This window comes from Oculina patagonica, chromosome 9, assembly GCF_052425735.1.
Source record: "Oculina patagonica isolate OP01 chromosome 9, crgOcupat, whole genome shotgun sequence".
NCBI classification, from domain to species: domain Eukaryota; kingdom Metazoa; phylum Cnidaria; class Anthozoa; order Scleractinia; family Oculinidae; genus Oculina; species Oculina patagonica.
The window spans coordinates 2,398,894-2,421,551 of NC_135766.1; the positions used below are offsets into that span (position 1 = coordinate 2,398,894).

Below are 22,658 nucleotides of genomic sequence, written 5' to 3' on the forward strand. Positions count from 1 at the left end.
GTTCGATCCGTGCTTAAGTTGTGTTTGTTGAGAAGGCGATTTATCGCATTTTAGACCGTTAAAGGTCAGTTCTGATGCTAAATGGTGGTTCTTTCTTAGCCGTGCGTAAGTGGTGTCCCACATTATGAAGAAGGGCTTCATTTCGAATTTACTGCACAGCATGCGTTAGTCTTTAGCATAGATTTTTTCTTGCGATCAAAGGTAATCTCGTGCAACGCAGCGGAACGGGGCTCTGTCAAAAAAAGGTCACAAGTGAAAATATTAAAAGTGACAGGCCAAACACGACTCCCGCCGGTCGCTAAAAGTTAGCCTTCAGTCTGTTAATGGAGGATTTCACTCGCTCTCTGGAGCCGTTACAGCATTGATCAGATTTATGCCATTGTGTCTGCTAGCTAGCTCTCTGGCATATTCGTTTGGTTAGATTTATCGGCTCTTGTTTGTTGAAAGATTCTTAATTGCCTTCAAAAGAATGTTGTAGTCTGTAATGTTTATCAGATCAGTGGGTCTCTAACCGTCATCTTGTTTGAAGTGGCGGTTATCTTGCAGAATAACGTTTCGTTATTCCACGGTTGCGAGGGTCTAAGATCCAAGTATTTTTATGGCTACTACAGTCTCTAGGCATTGAGAGCGATGGTTTCTTTGAGTTAATGTTTAGCTCCCCTTAGTTTGAGTGGTTGTGATTTGAGTTCTTGTATGGGACTAAACTTTACCTCCATTATTTTTAACTGTCTTGTTGCGTTACTTGCATCCAACAAATAAATTCTATGGCAGATTGATTACTGCGTTTGAAGTTTCTAGGATGCTGCAACGATGTCTCCTGGCAAATGTTTTATCTTAAGCAAGACTCGAGTTTCGGTCCTTCAGTGGACCTCATCAGTTGCTCCTATGCTAAAGTCTCATCGAACCACCATTTAGCATCAGAACTGACCTTTAACGGTCTAAAATGCGATAAATCGCCTTCTCAACAAACACAACTTAAGCACGGATCGAACAACATTAACACAATTGGTCCAGTTAAACGAGCCAATTAGAAAGCAGAATTTTCGATCCTGCAGTCAAGTACAAAAACGGCAAATAGAATGATTCCAAATCATTCGATGAGACTTTAGCATAGGAGCAACTGATGAGGTCCACTGAAGGACCGAAACTCGAGTCTTGCTTAAGATAAAACATTTGCCAGGAGACATCGTTGCAGCATCCTAGAAACTTCAAACGCAGTAATCAATCTGCCATAGAATTTATTTGTTGGATGCAAGTAACGCAACAAGACAGTTAAAAATAATGGAGGTAAAGTTTAGTCCCATACAAGAACTCAAATCACAACCACTCAAACTAAGGGGAGCTAAACATTAACTCAAAGAAACCATCGCTCTCAATGCCTAGAGACTGTAGTAGCCATAAAAATACTTGGATCTTAGACCCTCGCAACCGTGGAATAACGAAACGTTATTCTGCAAGATAACCGCCACTTCAAACAAGATGACGGTTAGAGACCCACTGATCTGATAAACATTACAGACTACAACATTCTTTTGAAGGCAATTAAGAATCTTTCAACAAACAAGAGCCGATAAATCTAACCAAACGAATATGCCAGAGAGCTAGCTAGCAGACACAATGGCATAAATCTGATCAATGCTGTAACGGCTCCAGAGAGCGAGTGAAATCCTCCATTAACAGACTGAAGGCTAACTTTTAGCGACCGGCGGGAGTCGTGTTTGGCCTGTCACTTTTAATATTTTCACTTGTGACCCTTTTTTTGACCATAGTTAGTAGAGGTGACTGGTTAGGAAAACCGGCACACTTCAAAGGGCAAAACAATAGCGCGGCCGCCGATGTTGAACCGACCCATCACGTGACTCCGACCGTGCACAGTTTCATTCAAGATGGCGGACAGTGCAGCCGATTTGTTTGTTTTGGGAGAAGACTTAGAGGCAATTATAGGAATTGTAAAGGAGATGAAGATATAGAAGAGCAAATTTCGGTCGCAGTTGGTAATGTAAGTATAAAGATTGTAATTTTGAGCCGTACTTTTGCACTGCCAAGCTTAAATTTGTTTCACTTTGGCTGCACGATCGCGACTCGTATAACCTATGTCAACAAACGGAATCCAAGCAACTCTTGCCTAAAATCTAAACCTATTTATTGCCTTTTCGTCGACATAAATTTTCTCTGGGATCCCTATGAATCAAGAAATGCTTAAATGAAAGCTTGGTGTCGAAGTTCAAGCGGTCTGGGTCATAGCAACATGTTTAAGCTTATATTCGGTTCGAGTGTTAAAATTTGTAGCAGATAATTTCTTTACGATACTCCAGTGAGTCGCGGAAAGCTTTCCAGAAAATCCAGCTGCTAAATTTTATGTTCTTCGAAAAGTTATTAATGTAATTGTTTTTGGTGATATTTTCGTAGGTTGAGCACCACGAAATTGTTTGCAATGCCTGTGGAAAAAAGTATAAAACAAGAGGAAGTTACGAGAGACACAAGGCTGCAAAACACAACAGCGAACAGCAGCAACATTTAAGCCCGAACCTTCTTGCAATGTGTTAGAAAGTAAAATGTTTGCTGCATATTTAAGGAATGAGTTGAGCAGATATTTGTACCAACAGCTTGAAGAAGGGGGCAATTAGTTCTCACAAGGCAACTATTGATAGTGACATCATTACCAACTATAACTCAATTATATCAAGTGCAGAACTTGAACCAGACTGCCATGTTTGCAAGAATGTCTTGCATGGAATTGTGAGCTTGTATGTATTTGTGCGCTCGTTCGCTTTTGTCAAGGCCGGATATAGTTCATCGCTATAAGATCAAGGCAAAGCATACTAAAGCGAAGGCGCTTCGCAAGGAAATCAGTAGAAGTTGTAACGAGAACGAACAACAAAGAGGTGACTGAGACTGTTGTTAATGCATATTGTTTTGTTTTTATTTGATGAGTACCCCTATTCACAGTACATGTACATGTTACCTGTGAGAACAATTTTAATTTTCATGCTTATATCAGAACTATAAACTCTTAAAGGTCAAATTATACTCCTTGTCATTTACTCTAAATAATTGTAATCAAACTTTTATTCCATTTTTATGTTATAAAAATAAAAAAAACTCAATTTGAAAATTGAAATGCCAGCTATCACTTTTTACTCGTAACTCTGGAGTGGCTCTGCAAGAGGGATGCTTTACATTTTTACCTGATCACTAAACAATAAAGACCCATGATCAATATTTTTTTTTCAGTAAAAGCAGGAAAAAATGTATTTGTACTTTCAATGAACCGTCCCATTAGTAAAGTCTCATTGCCTGATAGGTGAAACAGATGCATTGATTATACAAGGAGAAACTTGAATTTGAACAATCTTGGGAGTTTGAAGAGTCAAAATAAACAATTTTTTTCCTATTGCAAAAAGCACTACAAAATTTCTTCCGCAACCATGATATGAGTTACCGGTAACTCTGTTCCTATATTACATAATGTACATGTACACTAGATGCCATGCGGTTGATGGCCTACTTCAAAAGGCCAAAGAGGCAGTTAAGTTTTTACCTTATCCCAACATTAAAGCCCCATGATCAACATAAAAATTCTCCTTAGTGTTATCTATGCATTTCTTGCAATAATTTAGGAGAATTAATTTCAACTTTCAATACACATACCAAATATCATTGTCATTTCAAGGAGAAATTTGATTTTGATCAATCTTAGGACTTAAAGGGTTGTATGAAATTTGAACTAAAAGCAAAAACCTTTTCTTGTATAAAAAAGCAAAATGAAATTTCTTTCTTCAACTGTGAGCTATAATACATAATGTACAGTTCATGCTTTGTGGTAAAAGGCCTACTATGAATGGCCAAATAAAATAACTGCTATATGAAAGTAATGGCACTAACACAGTTGTGACTTAATTTGCTTTCTGCTTTTTTCGGCATGGTAACTTCAGATCAGTGACCTGTTCCCAAGCTCGTGTTTTGTCCTTTCGACCTTTAGTGTTGCCACTCTGACAGGACACTGTCCTCTGAATTCTAATTGTGTTACTGTTGTAGCCAAATGTTCTTATATCGGGATTGTCGCTGCGCCTACCCAGTTTGCGCTGGCTTCCAAAATACTCTTCCACTGGATCCTGGCAGAACCGCTCAGTTAGGACAAATTCCATTCCTTCATTCAGCAGAAATTTTGTTACCTCCACAACAGAGTGGACAGTAATCTCAAAACCTTCGTGCGTCTGCCACGAGAGAAACATTCGGTTCCTGGCATTCTGTGTGAAGTTACCAGGTCTGTTGTCGACACTCTCCTTCCAAGTCTTCAGGTAGTCCAAGAATTTCATTAACCATGCAAATCTAGAAAATAAAAGCAAAACCATAAATCATCTTAAACATGGAATCACGCAAGACTAAAATATAAAAATGTCTGCACTGGTTTTGGACTACTACACTTAGTGATTGGTTAAAAACTCTTGCATCACTTTCTCAGCCAATCAGAAGTAAAATCAAAACCAATCAATTTGCTTTGAGTTTACTGGATTGTCTGAGTTCTTTGTGATTGGCTAAAGTGACTACTTTGGTTTTGGTTTTATGACACTCAATTGAAAACTGCTCAATGTACCAATAGTAATCATGGTTTTTTTTTTAGAATACTACATTTTCTTCTGATAACAACAGAATCAACCCCTCTAAACATAAGTCCTTACTGGATCAAAGCACAGAGTAAAAAAATTAAATGACTTTACACCCAAGGCTAACAATGTTATTTTCACAAAAAAATATTAAGTTGTAAAGTCAAAACGCACCTTTCATCATCAACAGAGGTGTAAGGAGCTACGAAAGGCTTGCGCTTTCTTTGATGTTCAGTTGTGCTTCTCACGTTGAGACAGTCAAAGAGGCCATCGACCATTTCACAAAGCTTGGCAGTAGCTGCTGCCTCTGGAGGTCCAAATGACTTTAGAACTGCAGCGACTGAGGCACTCAAGACTTGCGCAGCAAGATTGACCCGCATGACAGAATATGGAGTCAGGTTCACATGATCATATGTCAGCCTAGGCAACAGCTTCAAGCCATTGTCCACATCCTGATAAAACATCTGTGTGATGTGCTGCCACAGTACATACTGACCATCATTCCACATATACCGAGTGCATTTCCCAGAACCTGAGTGCATGAGACAGTTCCGTGTTGTTTTGACTAGGTGCGGCGCATCAGAGAGGAAGTAAACAAAGCGATGAGGTGCAAAAATGTTAACTGCACGATAACACACGTCAGTGCCTGCATCTCCATCAAGGGGTTTGTGAAGGCGGTAAAACCTCCTATTTGGTGAAGCACCATCAGATGTGGCAGCAATGACCCACAGATTGCAACTAGTTTCTAATATACAAACAGCTTCCCAAAACAAGGGCATTAGTTGTGCAGAGGTAACACCAGTTGTGGCAAAATGTGCAAGGCAGAACTTGAGGTTAGTGCAAACGCCACGAACCAGAAAGGCAAGAGCATGTGTTGCAATTTCATTGACGTTTTCCAAAACAGCATAGTTCAGTTCCAAGTCTCCAAGATCAGTAAAACCGATCAGTTCTCCTGTTATCTTGTCCAAAACAAGGTTTGACATGACTTTCATCTCGTCAAACAAAAGAACCACATATCTTTGAACATCAAAATATGTGTCAGTTAAGGAGTTCAACTCCTGAACAATTTCCTCTTGGAATCCACGTTGTGGCCGAATGGCATTTCGATAATCTTTCAGTCGTCGCTGACTTGGGAGTACCAACACTTTACTATTTCTAAGCTCTTCGTAGCATGAAGGTGACTTTGCAGCAAGTGAAAGACAAAACCTGATGATCATTGGATGGTATCGCACCCCAGTACGACTGCTGGAGAAAAGTTTCTTCTGTTGCTGCCAGAAAAGGCTCATGAAAGGAGTGATGTTGTCATCAGCCTCATTGAGGATTTTAGTGAAGTCGTTGCTAAGTTCATGATCGACTTCAATGTTTGTTTTGACAATTGCCGCTCGCATTTCATTTAGCTCTCGCTCAAGTTCGGCACATTTCAGTCTTTGTTGTTGTAATGTCAGTTTAATTCTTTCCGGATCAGTTTTTGATACTGGTGCCTTGACACTTGCAGGTTTGGAGAGCCGCCTTTCCTTTGCTTTTATGGGCTTTCTTGAGGAAACCAGGTACTCCAAACATTGTGGGCAAGCATCTTCCCCAACTTCTTTTTCGCACATGAGATGGCAGCCCTTTGACCGCCAGAAACCTTTGTTGGGAAACTGTTCACCATGCTCACATACCTGAAGTGAGTCTTCATTTATGGGAATTACGTGATGAAACAGCTGGCTTGTTAATTCACTGGCTTCCACTCCACAGCAAAGTTTATAGCCCTCCAGCTCTTTAACAATTTCACATACTGAAATGTTTCTTACTGAACGCCGGTGAGTAACATAGAGGGGATGATCTTCAGGAAGATAACAACCGAAAGCTTTCACAGTGTATGCAAGACTGTCATCGATCATAATTTCTACTTCTGGGAGAAGGAAAGGTTCTACAGTCTTTTTCATAATAAGTCTGTCTGCCATTGTTTTAAATTTCCAACCTTTCAGGGTTTTCAAGCCAGTGATTCGCTGGCACAATTCACTAAACGACTTGTAACATGCCTTGGGTTGTTGATCGTGCTCCTTGACAACCGATCGAGCAGGTCTTGGTGTAGGCTTTGCAGCCTCGTGACTTTTCCTTGGCATGTTTAATCTTGGGATGGCGCCGAATCGTGGTTTCTTCTTCGTCATTTTCGCCGTTTGAACTGCATTTGGAAATAAAGTAGAACACAAATAAGAAAGATGAAAATTAACATTCAAGAAAATTTCACAGAGATCGTAAACAAAACCATATGGCAAGCGAAAGCATATCTTCAATTTCTACTGTATATCGTAGCCGTACTTACATATTTCGAAATCTTCAACGTCGAAGTGTTTTTCACAGGTAAACACCTTGTCATTTTCGATCCTTTTTCGAAATTCATGGTCGATCTCACGCGTCTTTGTGATCTCACTCAACCAATCGTCCCGCCATTTCTTGTGTGCCTCGTCCTTCGCCGCGGGCAACTTCCAAATACCGATCCCTTTCGTTCTTCTACAACTCCCACAGCCAAATACAGCACAGTTATCTCCGGGCATGACGACTAATGAACAATATAGCTATAACATTTATCGAATCGAGACTAATCTAAGCTAAAAATCCGGCGAAATACAGCGTAATTCTCCGCACATTCACGTAACTCCGATCGCCATGTTGATTTTCTTGTGCACGGTCAAGATCACGTGACTAAGGGAAAACCATAACAAAGACATCGGCCTTTGATGTAAACCGCGTTTCCTAACCAGTCCCCTCTACTAACTATGTTTTGACAGAGCCCCGTTCCGCTGCGTTGCACGAGATTATCTTTGATCGCAAGAAAAAATCTATGCTAAAGACTAACGCATGCTGTGCAGTAAATTCGAAATGAAGCCCTTCTTCATAATGTGGGACACCACTTACGCACGGCTAAGAAAGAACCACCATTTAGCATCAGAACTGACCTTTAACGGTCTAAAATGCGATAAATCGCCTTCTCAACAAACACAACTTAAGCACGGATCGAACAACATTAACACAATTGGTCCAGTTAAACGAGCCAATTAGAAAGCAGAATTTTCGATCCTGCAGTCAAGTACAAAAACGGCAAATAGAATGATTCCAAATCATTCGATGAGACTTTAGCATAGGAGCAACTGATGAGGTCCACTGAAGGACCGAAACTCGAGTCTTGCTTAAGATAAAACATTTGCCAGGAGACATCGTTGCAGCATCCTAGAAACTTCAAACGCAGTAATCAATCTGCCATAGAATTTATTTGTTGGATGCAAGTAACGCAACAAGACAGTTAAAAATAATGGAGGTAAAGTTTAGTCCCATACAAGAACTCAAATCACAACCACTCAAACTAAGGGGAGCTAAACATTAACTCAAAGAAACCATCGCTCTCAATGCCTAGAGACTGTAGTAGCCATAAAAATACTTGGATCTTAGACCCTCGCAACCGTGGAATAACGAAACGTTATTCTGCAAGATAACCGCCACTTCAAACAAGATGACGGTTAGAGACCCACTGATCTGATAAACATTACAGACTACAACATTCTTTTGAAGGCAATTAAGAATCTTTCAACAAACAAGAGCCGATAAATCTAACCAAACGAATATGCCAGAGAGCTAGCTAGCAGACACAATGGCATAAATCTGATCAATGCTGTAACGGCTCCAGAGAGCGAGTGAAATCCTCCATTAACAGACTGAAGGCTAACTTTTAGCGACCGGCGGGAGTCGTGTTTGGCCTGTCACTTTTAATATTTTCACATACTGGTCGATGCCTTCGGTCGGTTCCTGAACACAGGTGAAGAATTTGTGCCGTTCAAATGTGATATTCCGCCTCGGATTACAATAGTCCTCAAATTTCTGGAATAGGACGTCGAGCTTTTGCTCCGCGGTCGATAATGAAAATGTGTTGTAAATCTCAAGTGCTTCTTCTCCCACGAGATGAAGAAATATGGCGACTCGTTGCTTCTCGGGTTTCTTCATTGATCCTGAAGCTTCCATGTACAGGTGAAATCGCTGTTTCCACTTACGCCAGTTTTCTGCAACATTTCCCTCTAGACTTAGCGTTGAGGGCGGCTTGAATACACTCATTTTGAGCTAGGTTTTTGTAGTTCAAACTGTGTTTGAATCTACCACTTCTGACACCATGCCATGTTTATTGAAAGACCACGTGATTACGAGTGACGTAACATATATCATGACACTATTTACCTTGGCTGACATATCTGGCAGAAATGATTCGTCGCCTAACTGTGAATCAATATTTGCATCACACTTTCACACCTCCAACGGAGAAAAGTTAACAAAAATTTCAGAGATAAACTGTGACGAAATGTGTCGTAGAATGGAACATTTTCTGAACAATTAGGCATCTTCTATTCTAGTGATTTTAAGCTACCGTAAGAGCATAGCCCAAGCAAAATCAGTTAGAATAAAAAGGCAATTGAAACCAGAAATTCTTGATGTTTGGTAATCAGATAAGCTGCTCGATAGCTGCAGAGGGCAACGTAACGCACCAGAAATTGACGACGTTTCAACATCTTCGCGAGTACTGAGTGAGATCGATGACTTTGTTAGTCATGGCTCTGATCTGAACTTTCGCTGGACGAAAATCAATAGATCGATAAACATATTCCTCCGAAAAGTTTGTTTTCTTTGCCTGCTGATGTATAAAAACGGTTAAAAGAACTCATGACAATTATAGAACTCTGGCAGTACGTATGCGTAACAGGAAAATACTCCGCCTTTCAAACTGCGAGCACCAGTCTCCGTCTGAAACTGTACTTTAGTTTTATAACATTAAATGTGTGTGTTCGTGGGCGATCAGTTTATGCAGTCCTCCTGGAGGATGAATATAGAAAGGAAAAAACTACTGACAAGAATGTGCTACTCAGAGGTGATGAGTGTTGTTTTTATACATTATTCAAAGTATCTTGAAAATAGATCGTCACAAGGAATCTTCAAGATGTCTGGGTAGATGGTAATCCATTGCTTGAAGAGAGAACATGTTTACGCAGAAAACAAGGAGTTGTGTAATGGTACGCCTCGTTACGCAAACGCTCTTAGTAAATCGTTCAAACGTTAAGTAAGTTATCATCGCTGGCGTCAAATGGCAAGGAAACTGATATAAGTTTGTCAATTTTGAAAAAAAAAAATCAAATCGACTGCGTTAACATTCCTCTTAGTAACGACAAAAAACCCCTCCGTTTACAATGTGCTATTTTAAAGTTCTCTTGTGTGAAGATTCAGTGACTCGAAAACAAGGGTCAAACATGGCATCATCCTCTCAACTGTTCATCGTGTTAACGATAACACGAACAGGATCAAATTTGCCAAAATAAAAGCACTCACACTGACAACTCCGTTATGCAGGTTTACAACGGTTTAGTGTGATAGAGAGTTGCCATGGACAAAAAGGTATCCTTAAGAAAAAAACAACAACAGGCACATAAATTCAGTAATCTATAATAATTTCTCACTAACTGTCACATTACGGAAGGCACCAGAAAATTTATTTTGGTGTGTACCCCAGGATTTGACATCTACTATTTACTTTGGCTGCCATTTTTGGAAGACACGATAACTTGATGGTGACGTCCACATTTTCACACTTTCATTTGGGTGTAAGAGATCTGAGCCATACCTTCGAGGCAAATTAAAACAAATTTAAAGCAAGAATTGAAAAGAAATTAGGTTGCTCAGAATAAATAAATAAATAAATAACTAAATAAAAAAAATAATATGAACAAAGTACTTTCCTTACTATTGTTTAAAGCTGCGAACACTGCGAACAAGGGAATAGTCCAAGCACAATAAGTGAGGTCAGAGACTATTCAAAACAGAATACAATTAAGTTTCGTTATGAGATTGACAGTTGAGGGTCCGATGAGGGCAATGTAACACAACATTGAAAACTTTGCCTCCCACGCAGACGTGTTTTTAGCTCGTCACAGTGGCTACAGAAACTTCTCGACTTTTTAAAGTGTCTGTGAGCAAGGAAAGAGATCGATTACTTAGTGAATTATATTTCTCTGATTTGATCTGTCGCTGCGTAAAACCATTTGATGGACTAAACGATTCAAAGAAGCAATGATAATTGCGGGACACCGCCGAGAGCATGCGCGACAACATCTTCGTCTTAAAATGTGTGCAAATCCTTGTGGTTATTTGACTGCGAAAGAAGAAGTTAATACACGTTTTTGTACCGCAAGCGTAGCGGATGTTATCATTAAAAATATCACGAAAAAAGATCGTCACAAGGACACCTGGAAGCCTTTCGAATAACCTCTTGCCTGTTCTTATTCGTACGTTAATGCAGAGAACAAAAGGGTTGTGAAGTGGTCTGCCAACATGTAAATACGCCTAACATCAGGAAAATTATCATCACCTAAGTTTTGTCAACGCCGTGAGGTCCTTGGCACTCACTAAACAAAGAGTTGCCTTGAAATGTTGGTCGATATACACTTTCATTAAGTTCGAAGAAGCAATCTATATTTTTAGAAAAATAAAACTGCGATAACTGTTCATTCCGTTACGGAAAACTACCTGCAATTTTACAATTATTATTTTTTTCTTTTCAATTGCCGAATGAAATTTCAGGGACTTGAAAACGAGACAAGCACTTAACAGGTTTTTGCACCCTTTTTAAAATCAGGTTATGGAGGTCAGTTAGTTGCATCCGAACAACAAATATAACTTGATTGGACAACTGTTGATAAAACAATTAAGACGTGAGTCGGGTTTACGGTATGTTTATTAGGTCAAAATGCATTTCGCCCGAACGTCGCTAATACCCGGACAATAATGCTGGATTTCCACTGACGCGTAATTTTTTACGTGCGTGAAAAAATATTGAAACAATGTATGAACGACTTGCGTAAACGTGTACGCAAGCCGTTCATACATTGTCTCTAATTTTTTTCGCGCACGTAAAAAATACGCGTCAGTTGAAATCTACCTTAACTCAGCCGACTATTTATCTTTATTACATCAATCAAATGCAAGAATAATAACATTTAATTTCTATGAACTGCTTCTTGAAGGGACTATGTTACGGGGATTTCGCATTTGGGGGGGGGGGCAAACTGTTCTGAAATAAGTGATAGGCAAATTTACAAATTTTGAAGGCGCGCGAGAACAACTCAAAAACGGTGGCTTTGCAATTTATTTCCATCCGAGCCATCCGCAGCCAAACGCGCTTTTAATCAGTTTTAGTGATCTAAAACAGCAATTGTTGACGAAATCAAGTGTCATAGAATAGAGCATTTTCTGAACAATTAAACGTCTTTTATTCTAAAGATTGTAAGCTGCCGTAAGAGCATAGCCCAAGTAAAATCAGTTAGGAAAAAGGTACCTTATTACATGAAATTTTCGCGACACTTTAATTTCACGAATTTCGCGATTCTAAAAAAATCGCGAAATTAAAGTGACGCGAACAATAAGTGTCGCGAACATAACATGACGTGAAAATTAAGTGACTCATTTTATATCAACAAAAAAAATTATGTTTAGTACCCTGAAGAAAGGATTTTCAGTGTAAATGGATGTTGTCGTCAATTGACTCAAGATCAATAACTCATGTGCACGTACAAACATGACCTACTTGTAGACATTGTGAGAACTGCTCTGCTGTTGCTATTGCCGAGAATAAGATCCGCTCTTGCGTTTTTGTTAATTTTGACGTTGTTGTTCCCTTGATGAAGTCGTTTTATTTAATTCAAGGGTATGTTAAATAATATTGCTAAGGAAATGTCAATTGTGTCTTACTCAAAAACGCGAATTTAAAGTGATTAAAAATACAAAGTTTTCGCAAAATCGCGAAATTTAAGTGTCGCGAAATATGCCCACTTTAAAATCGCGAAATTAACGTGTCGCGAAAATTTCATGTAATAAGGTAAATGCTTGAAAATGCTTGATTTTTTGTTATCAGATTAGCCGCTCAATAGCTGCAGAGAACAGTGTAACAAGCGCACCAGAAATTGACGATGTTTCAACATCTTCGTGAGTAAAGAGTGAGATTGATGAGTTTGTTAGTCATGGCTCTGATTTGAATTTTCACTCGACGAAAATCATTCGATCGATATTCCTTCGAACAGTTTGTTTTCTTTTGCATGCTGATGTATAACAACAATTATAACAACTCCTGACAACTATAGAACACTGCCAGTACGCATGCGTGACAGCAAAGTACGCCGTCTTCCAAACTGCAAGCACCAGTTTTCGTCTGAAACAGTACTTTGGCTTTTTAACATTAAATGAGTGCGTTCGTAGGTGATTAGTCCATACAGTCCTCCTGGCGGATATACGGAGAAAGGGAAAAATGCTGACAAGGATGTGATGCTGACACGTAATGAGTGTTGCTTTTATTCATTATTTGCTCTGCATTTATCAAAATATCTCGAAAATAGAACGTCGCAAGGACTTTTTCGAGCTGACTGGGTCAAAGGTAATCCATTGTTGAAAAGAGAACATGTTAATACAGAAAACAACAGAGTTGTGCAATGGTGCGCCCCATGACGCGCACGCCCATTGTTAAATCGTTCAAACGTTAGGGAAGTTATCATCGCTGGCGTCAAATGGCATGGAATCGAAAATGTAACTTGGTTAAATTCGAAAAAGAAATCAAATTGATAAATTTTACACAAAAAGAACCTGAGACTGCGTTAACATTTCTCTTACTTACGGCAAAAAACCCTGCCGTTCACAGTGTGCTATTTTTAAGTTTTCTTGAGTGAAGATTCAGGGAAAACAGCATTGTTCATTATTGAAAAAGGGTCAAACATGACATCATCCTCTCAACTGTCCATCGTGTTATTCACGATAATACCAACAGTATCAAATATGCAAAGTAAAAGCACTCACCCTGACAACTCCGTTATCAGGTTTACAACTTTTTATTCAAATAGTTTTGTCATGGACAAAGAGTTATCCTAAAGAAAAAAAATCAACAACAGGCGCTTAAAATCAGTAATCTTTCAGAATTTCTCACCATTTGAAGAATCAATCTTGTCACATTACGCAAGGCACCTGAAAAGTTATTTTGGTGTGTAACCAAGGATTTGACGTCTGCTATTTACTTTGGCTGCCATTTTTGACAGAAACGAAAACTTGATGGTGACGTCCATATATTTACACTTTAATTTTTAGCCATACTTTCGAGGAAAACAAATTTCAAGAAAGAATTGGGAAAAACCGCCAACAAGAGACTAGCCCAAGCAAAACCCGTGAGGACAGAGAAAACAGAAACATTTATGTTTCGTAATGAGATTGACAGTTGAGGGTCCGATAAGGGCGATGTAACACAACGTTGAAAAACTTTGCCTCCTACGCAGGCTTAACATAAACTCGTAGATCATTTAAAAGTATTCATGAACAAGAAATAAGATCGATTACTTTAATTTCTAATTTGATCTGTCACTGCAGCTGCGTGAACATCACTTGTTCGATTTTCATTCGAACAGTTTGGCTTGGCTGAACGGCAAAAAAAAAAAAAAAAAAAAAAAAAAAAAAAACAAGCAAAGAAGTGATAAACGAGAGCAAGCGCGGCATCTTTGTCTTAATAACCGGTATATATTTTGGTTTAAATTACATAAAGTGTGTGGAAATCCTTGTGGTTATTTGACTTAGAAAGAACAAGTTAATACAAGTTTTTGTACCGCAAGCGTAGCGGATGTTATCAATAAAAATATCACGAAAAAAGATCGTCACAAAGACACTTGAAGCCTTCGGAATAACCCCTAACCTGTTCTAATTCGTGCGTTCATGCAGAAAACAAAAGAGTTTTGAGGTGGTCTGCTAACATGCAAATACGCCAAACATCAGAAAAATTATCATCACCTAAGTTTTGTCAACGCCGCGAGGTCTAAGGCACTCACTGAACAAATAGTTGCTTTGACGTTTTGGTCTATATAAGTTTGAAGAAGCAATTTACTTACATTTTTAGAAAACTAAAACTGCGATAACTGTTAATTCCGTTACGGAAAATTACCTGCAATTTTACAAGTATTATTTTTTTCTTTTTTATTGTGGAATGAAATTTCAGGTACTCGCAAACGACACAAGCATTTTCAACAGGCTTCCAAGACTCTTTTTAAAATCAGGTTATGGAGGTCAGTTATTTGCATCCGAAAAACAAACATAACTTGATTGGACATCTGTTAAAAAACAATTACGACGTGAGTCGGGTTTACCGTATGTTTATTAGGTCAAAATGCATTTGGCGCGAACGTCGCTAATACCCGGACAAGAAGCCGACTGTTTATCTTCGCTGACATCAATCAAACGTAGGAAGAATAGCATTTAATTTCCATGAACTGATTCTTAAAGTGACTCTGTCGCGGGGTTTTCGCAGTTTTTTGGTCCACACTGTTCTGAAACAAGTGGTAGTCTTTGAGCATTTACCACAATATGTAAACTTTATTTGGGGGATACAAAATCAAACTTCGGCTATAAATATCGATTTTTCTGAGACAATGGCTAACGTTTTCAAATTGCAATCCATTTCCATCCAAGCCATCAGCAGCCAAACGCCCTTTTATCAGTTTTAGTGATCTAAAATAGCAATTTTTTATAAAAATGGACCATTGTTTTTAGGTTTCCTACGACACAAATATAAATTTGGGCTGTTCAAAAATCTATTAAAATCCGTGACTAGTCCCTTTAATTACAGCAATAGCTGAACTAAAAAAATAAACAAAATCCCTCTTTCTGCATCAGGAAACATTTTATAATCTCTTGGGTTGAAACCACTTTTTTTAGAATGCAATCTTAAACTGCTGCAACATTTTTTTAAGGAATTCAGCGGGGGAAACTTGACATCCAGCAAGTGAGAGTTGATGGCTTCCATTGTGAATACGTGTCGTTTAACAGAAGTTTCTCTAGTGGATCGCCCGTGCGTGTATTTGCTTCCATTAATCACGGAAACGAATCATCAGGAATCCATGATACGGCTTTTATTTGGGTTGAAGATGTGACGACAAGCGGTCTCAAGGCCTGTCTTGTGCAAGGCCAGGGTTATGGAGGTAACACCACCATCGATTGGTTTGCATTGCAAGGTTCCCAATCAGGAGTGCATCATGGCGAGGCTAGTTTTAGCCTTTTTACTACTGGAACAAAATGCAATCAGGTGGCATTTCCCCAGGTTAGATTAAATATTGATATTTGCAGTTGTTTTTTTTATTTTTTTCGTGATGATGCATAAGTTGTTACATTATGCTTAATTTGGCAATGCCTGTCAGAGTATTCTTTATTATCGTCACCAATCAGGCAACAGAAAATTAAATTTAAATTGAAGAGGCAGACTGACCAACCGTACGGACCGTAAAAACTCGATTAATCATTAACGAATGTTCAGAAATTCTAAAAATTGTTCCAAAGAATATTTTACCGCACTCAAATCTCATACCAAAGGTAGAAGCTTAAGTTAGTAACAAGGTGCAATTTCTATCCACTAGAACTTTTCAGCGGTACCTAAAGTCCACGTCACAGTCCAACATGGTATTCCAAACCAAAAGCAGGACGCCATGAGTGTTTGGATAGAAAGCGTCTCTACAAGTCAGTTTGAAGTTTGCTTACGGGAATCTAGGACATTTGATGGGACTCACAAAAATCTTGCGGTGGTAAGTCATGTGCAATCATTGTAAAGAAGAGGGATACGAGACTGCTTTAATTTTATAAGCTCTCAAACTCGTGTTAAAATGTATGGATATTGTTTTCTATAGAGCTGGATGGCTTTTGAGCGTTTCCCCTTGTCGTGGAAAGCTGAAGAGTCGTCAGAGATCGCGTTTTCGGAGAAAGAAGTGCCAACTGCACAGAACAATTACTCACTGTGTAGGGTAGGTATCCATATCTTTAATAAAATATTAGGAAGACAATACTAAAGCGGCTTTTGTTAGGCCCTTTTAAATGTTCTCCGGGTCTATATAAAACAGTAGACTGGCTTAATTTTTTTTTTGCAAAACGTTCATTGTTTTACACTTCCTTTGCAGAATGTCAGCTTTACAAGCCCATTTTACGCACCGCCAGTGGTAATCACAACTGTTCTTAATGGAGGCAGCAACAATGCCAACATTGCCTGTACAATGAAAGTTCCTTTGAGCAGCTGGCTGGAGGTAAACTGCAATTAACTTATAGATAGAAAGATAATTACACAAGCTACACGGATACTTACTTGAGAAACAGAAAACGTCTTGCAACTTTTGAGATCATCTTGGCTTCAAACATGGCAAGTCATCTACAAAAAGATAAGAAAGCAATAAACCCGCATAAAAATGATATCAGATGAAATCAACAAGCAAAAACGTGAATAAAAGATAAAAAATGATAAAATAAGACCATAAACTTTTAAAAGATTGACGGAAGGTTAAAATGCAAGCTTGTATTCTTCTTAAAGATGCCTTACATGTTAATTTATTTCTGTGAAGGAAGTGACGACATCCCACGTTAGAGTGTGCATCAAAGACAGCGCAGGATACGACGGTCAGAGAAGCAAAGTCATTGTAGACTACTTGGTTATTGGAGGTAATAATTAACCAAAAATATTTTTTGTCAGTCAATTCATCTTTCGAATCCGGAGACGATTCAAAAATGCAAAGCCCATCAACACCAGTCCTCATGCAAATCTTTGTGTCAACTTGACTGCAGGACAAGAAGTTGGAGGGGAGGGTGGATGGCAATACCCCTCAAAACCTTTATAATTATACCACAACACAAAATTGAAGCAAGAGGAGTAAATAATTTGACATTGTAGCTTGGCTAGACACTTTATTATGGCTCAATGCAATAACAAGGCTACAATTACTTCAACTAAGGTGATCCAGTGTGGCAGGGGTGCTAGTCACGTGACTAGCCCAGGCCCAAACTGCAACCCTAACCCAAAATCTAACCCTAATCCCAACAACTTAACTCTAACCCTAACCGACAAGCCCTGACACTGCAACCCTAATCCAGACACGATTATAGGCTAAGTATAACCCTAGCTTTTACTCTATCATGTCATAAATTCTGGTCACGTGACCTCTATTGTTCTCCTTAACTGAACATGTTTTACTAACTTAAACTGCCACCAAGTTTGTGATGGTTAAAAGACTACAACAACATTAACCTTAAATTTGCCTCATTTTTTTCTTAATTTTGCCAATCCATATTCCAGTATCCTCAACGTAAATAAAAATGTGAGAAAAAATGGCAAGAGTCCTAGTTGCTACAGCTTTAAAACGGTCAGCGTAGGGATCCTGATATTTTGGCCCAAAATATCCAGACATCCTTCTTTCATCTAAAAGTTTTTATAGTTTTCAAGTCCTTTTTTTTATAAGCATCAGTTATAATTGTTAATTTTTAGATCTCGATCCTTGTACAAATGCGAGTTGCAAGTACCACAGTCACTGCGTTGCCTCGTCTCCTCACCAGTTTACTTGTGTTTGTGAAGATAGCTGTCCGTCATACGAAGAACAGGTCTGCACTTCCAACGGCCGTACATTCAAAAATGTGTGTTTGCTTAAACAAGAAATCTGCAGAACACGTGGAAATTATACCAACTATCACCCTGGAAGCTGTACAGGTATTTAAACCTATTCAGTTGATAAACTTTCTTTGACAGACAGAAACACACACAGACAGACAGACAGACAGACAGACAGACAGACAGACAGACAGACAGAAAGACAGAAAGGCAGAAAGACAGAAAGACAGGCAGGCATGCAGATATACAGACATGCACACAGATAGACAGACAGAGTGACGGATCGTCGGACAGACAGACAGACTGACTGACTGACCGACTGACCGACCGACCGACAGACAGACAGACAGACAGACAGACAGACAGACAGACAGAAGATTCTCTTCAATTTCGTCCAGTTTGTGTCAAAAAACTGATATAGAATAAATTAGAATAAAAATCGTTTACCCCTAAACATAACGTCTCTTGGATCGCCCTTTTATTGTCAGTTGGTTATGGGCCTTACCAAAACTATCCGTTATAAAAGTCTAATAAATTTGAACAGCCATATCGTAATTTTAAAAGTCCTTGATTACAAATGGAACAATTTATTTTGTTCTCTTGCAGGTTTTCCACTTCAGAAAGGAAGGCACAAGTTTCAAAACATTCCATCCTGGGCAGAGGATCAGTGTGAAGTCATCAAATTTGAACCTTTCATATTTTACCCGCACAAGAAAATATATATACAACTTACTGTCAACCACATGAAATACTCTGATGCCACCTTCGTTCACGAGGCCACTACACCCTGGGTTGAAAGCGTTAACAGCACTCAGTTTACAGCATGTGTTACTCGAGCTGGTAGGAATGACTACCCCTCAGACAGCTTCGCCACAATTGATTGGGTTGCTTATCAAGGTTCTCCGTCTGGGGGAGTGGTGGGAGAGGAAATGTTTTCTCGCTGGTGGACAGGAACTAGCTGTCAGACAGTCACTCTTCCAAACGTAGGTGGACCGTTTCCCTGAAATGAAAAAAAAAAAAACACGAGTAAATCAGATTTTTTTCTATAACTAACACTTGTATCCTCTTGAAATTATAGGGAAAGTTCTCTAATTTACCGACGGTATTTGTAACAGCTGAGCACTTCAGGTCACGTCTTAAGCACGATGCTACCAGCGTGTGGCTCGAAGATGTCTCAGCGAGTTCCTTTAAGATTTGTCTCAGGGAACTTCAAAACTTTGCAGGGGTTCATGACGACATCTCTGTGGTAAGATTGTATTACTCCTTAATTCAGTTGGGTGTCTTTGGTATCTTAGGTTGATATATGTTATTGGTTATATTATATTGTCACTATTTTGTCCTTTTATGTTATACAGAACTGGCTGGCGTTCGATACCCTTCACAGACCACTATTTAAAGAAAATAAGGACATCAGTTTTGAGAATAACGCCTTGCCATCTAAGAAGCATAACTTTGCGTTCTGCCAGGTGAGTATGAACACGATGCAGCTAATATGTAGTAGTTCTTTTGATAACAAGTCATCAGTATTCTGTTTTATCTCTGTAAGTCTTAAGATATGGAAATGATCTCTTTTATATTGTATGTGGAATACCAAAGGAGTTTACTGACATGGAAAATTTAAAAAAAGAAGATTGACTGGGACTCATTGAACAACAAATTTTACAGTTCATCTTCAAAGTGGTAATAGGAAAACAAATGTGAAGAAGTGATAGCCTGCTCACGTGCTAAAGAACTAAATGCATGGCTACAAAACAACTTCCACTACATTTCATTAAAATAAATATGACTACCTTGTGTCGTGGCTTAATCGAATTTTGTTTTTTAACAACCAGGATGTTAGTTTCCTTCGGAGCTACAGTAAATCTCCAACAGTGTTGTTAACAGCAAAACATTCTACCAGCGGTGGAAATGCAGCAGCAGAGTGTAACGGAATCGTAAGCTGGATTGAGGTATTAATATTTGAAACTACTTAGCTCGTGTTTTAGTTTCCTGTGCAGCTACAGTAAATCCACAACAGTGTTGTTAACGGCAAAACATTTTAAAATGAAGCCACGGAGTGTAACGAAGTCGTAAGCTGGATTTAGGTATTAATATTTGGAGCTACTCAGCTCGTAAAATAGCAGGTGTATTAATGTACTGCCACGGTTTTAGCCACTCTCGTGATACCAACTGACTTTCACGCGAAATGAGCGAGGTGAAATTTCTGGCTAAGGATGGGTTCTTTAAATAGAGGTTACCGCTGTGAGCCTCAAGGAGGGGACTGTACTGATCTACCTTCGTTAGCCGATGACATAGACATTCATTCATACCAATATTTGATCTGTAAAGGTGCATGACCGCATCCTGGGTCGATTATCAAGACACACAGTTGTGTTAAAAATAAATGTTTAAGACCGTTACTGTGCTAATTTATATTCTATTCATACTGATGGATGTAATACAAAACCAAACTGCATATCAATGTGTTCTTATCCATTCGTTTTAAGTTTATCACCAACTCCGGATTTCGAGTTTGTGCCAAAGAACTGTTTGTTCAACGCTTTGATCCACTGACTGTGTCATATGCTGTATTAGCAGGTAAAAAAAATAAATACGGCGCCATTCAACATTTTTATTTTTGTACAAATCAGTACTAGTGGGATTGATTGTATGCAATATTTCAGCAGACTCAGTGATGATTACTTACAAGTAAAAAGGTGATTTAAATAGCCCATTGAGTGTAGATGATAGTTTTAACATGAAAAAAAAAATGCGTTTTACTCTTTTCTTTAATTACAACAGAAGTTTGTCAAGACGACTGGACCTATTTTAAAGGATACTGCTACAGAAAAGTATCTTCCTGTGATTCATGGAGTGGTAGCCAGAGGACATGCGTTACCCTAAGAGCAAATCTTCCCAGCATTCATAGTCAGGAAGAAAATGTTTACGTCCAAAGTTTACACGGCGGAGAAAATTCTTGGTTGGGTCTGTCTGATATCAACACTGAAGGTACATTCGTGTGGAGCGATCGAACACCGCTTGACTTCCATTATTGGGCGAAACACCAGCCGAACAATTTTCACAATGAGGACTGTGCTCATACTCTTGGATTTCTTCAAGGTCATAAGTACGAATGGAACGATGTCAATTGCACAGACTGTCACAAGTTCACCTGCAAGAAAGGTACAATAAGCAGTGTTTTAAGATGCGCAAAACTAATAATTTTACTATAATATTACTATAAATAAACATTTACGGAGTTTAAGGAGTAGCTCTTGACTGGTTCAACTCATATTTAACTAGCCGTACACAACGATGTCTTGTTAATGGTTCTCTTTCTCAAACCTGTTCACTAAAATGTGGGGTACCTCAAGGAACAATCCTAGGTCCCTTATTGTTTCTTATTTACATAAACGACTTGCCCAACTGCTTATCATCATGTCAGCCTAGAATGTATGCTGATGACACCCACATCACATATGCGGGAGCTGATCTGAGCTCTATACAGTCTAATCTAAATCACGATCTAAGTAATTTAAATAAATGGCCTACCTCTAACAAACTTACTTTAAACGCGACTAAAACTGAATTTATGTTGATTGGTTCCAGACAAAAATTGAGTACCCTTCCAGATTCACTTGAGCTCTCAATTAATAATGCTCCAATAAATCGTGTCTCCTCAGTCAAATCGCTCGGCGTGTTGATCGACGAAAACCTAACTTGGCAAACCCATATTGATAAATTGTCTAAAAGAATTGCATCTGGGATTGGTGTCATAAAACGAGTTAGGCCTTTTGTTCCACCAGCTACACTGCTTTATATATACAATGCTCTAATTCAACCTCATTTTAATTACTGCAATCTTGTCTGGGGTAATTGCGGTAAAACTTTGTCGGACAGGCTACAGAAGCTGTCAGGGAGTCAATGGGTTAAGCATAAATTGTCTATGCTACCGTTTGTGAAGTCGTGTGCAGTGAGGTGCGGAGCGTTTATTTGGATCTGTTGTGTTCTGATGTAGTGAAAGCAAATTACACAAGTCTGGCTGAATTTAGCCGAACTTTCGATATCTATTCGATATCTAACAGACGATATCTATGTTAAAAGGATACTATCCGAGCCACCACAATTCCAGGACTTTATTTTAGCAAAAACTCGCTAATAATAGTAATAATTAGCATAATGGCGGCAAGACGTGTGACATGTGCTCCGAAAGAAAGTTCAGTTTCTTCCTTGAACACGTTGCGTAAGTCATCTTCTTTGCCGGATATTTCAATGTTATGTACTAATCCAATGAATTACGGCAGTTTTCTTGTGAAAGATACTCATCCCTGCGAATATCTTGTTGAATCTGAATCTTTGTTAAACAGGGTAATAGCTACAATGTCATGAAGAAAAGCTTATCTCGACTGTGTAAACAGGCGTCTCTCCCTGCATGACAACAAACCCCTCAAACTATGGCGTTATCAGTAGTTAGCCTGTGATTCAAGTAAGGAGAGGAGAAATGGCATCGGTGCCTTAGCGAAAATCGCTAAGAAACATCGCAAAAGCTAGGTCACAGTTCGAGCCGAGCGAACAAATATCCCTTCTTCCTATTTTTTATATATACCTGCAACGCA

The 22,658-nt window shown here is 38.9% G+C and overlaps 2 protein-coding genes and 1 long non-coding RNA gene across 3 annotated transcripts in view; 2 read left to right on the forward strand and 1 right to left on the reverse strand.

The window, feature by feature from the left end:
- LOC144665431 (uncharacterized) overlaps nt 1-22,658 on the forward strand; it is a 38,151-nt gene that overhangs the window by 6,643 nt on the left and 8,850 nt on the right. Inside the window, exons 2-13 of the mRNA XM_078526685.1 lie at nt 15,398-15,744; nt 16,058-16,222; nt 16,325-16,438; nt 16,592-16,714; nt 17,027-17,123; nt 17,944-18,162; nt 18,670-19,046; nt 19,142-19,309; nt 19,419-19,529; nt 19,896-20,012; nt 20,550-20,640; nt 20,845-21,225. Of these exons, the coding sequence (XP_078382811.1) occupies nt 15,398-15,744; nt 16,058-16,222; nt 16,325-16,438; nt 16,592-16,714; nt 17,027-17,123; nt 17,944-18,162; nt 18,670-19,046; nt 19,142-19,309; nt 19,419-19,529; nt 19,896-20,012; nt 20,550-20,640; nt 20,845-21,225 (2,310 nt within the window). The remainder of the gene's footprint in view (nt 1-15,397; nt 15,745-16,057; nt 16,223-16,324; nt 16,439-16,591; nt 16,715-17,026; nt 17,124-17,943; nt 18,163-18,669; nt 19,047-19,141; nt 19,310-19,418; nt 19,530-19,895; nt 20,013-20,549; nt 20,641-20,844; nt 21,226-22,658) is intronic.
- Nucleotides 1,761-2,900, forward strand: LOC144665442 (uncharacterized). Its single transcript, XR_013572935.1, has 2 exons — nt 1,761-1,999; nt 2,410-2,900. It is a non-coding gene; the product is annotated as an uncharacterized LOC144665442 (long non-coding RNA).
- Nucleotides 2,899-7,366, reverse strand: LOC144665212 (uncharacterized). The gene is made up of 3 exons (XM_078526401.1): nt 6,916-7,366; nt 4,782-6,774; nt 2,899-4,332 (listed from the first exon to the last, which is right to left on the reverse strand). Exons 1-3 carry the CDS (start codon nt 7,145-7,147, stop codon nt 3,897-3,899), a joined length of 2,661 nt encoding a protein of 886 aa, XP_078382527.1. The 5' UTR covers nt 7,148-7,366; the 3' UTR covers nt 2,899-3,896.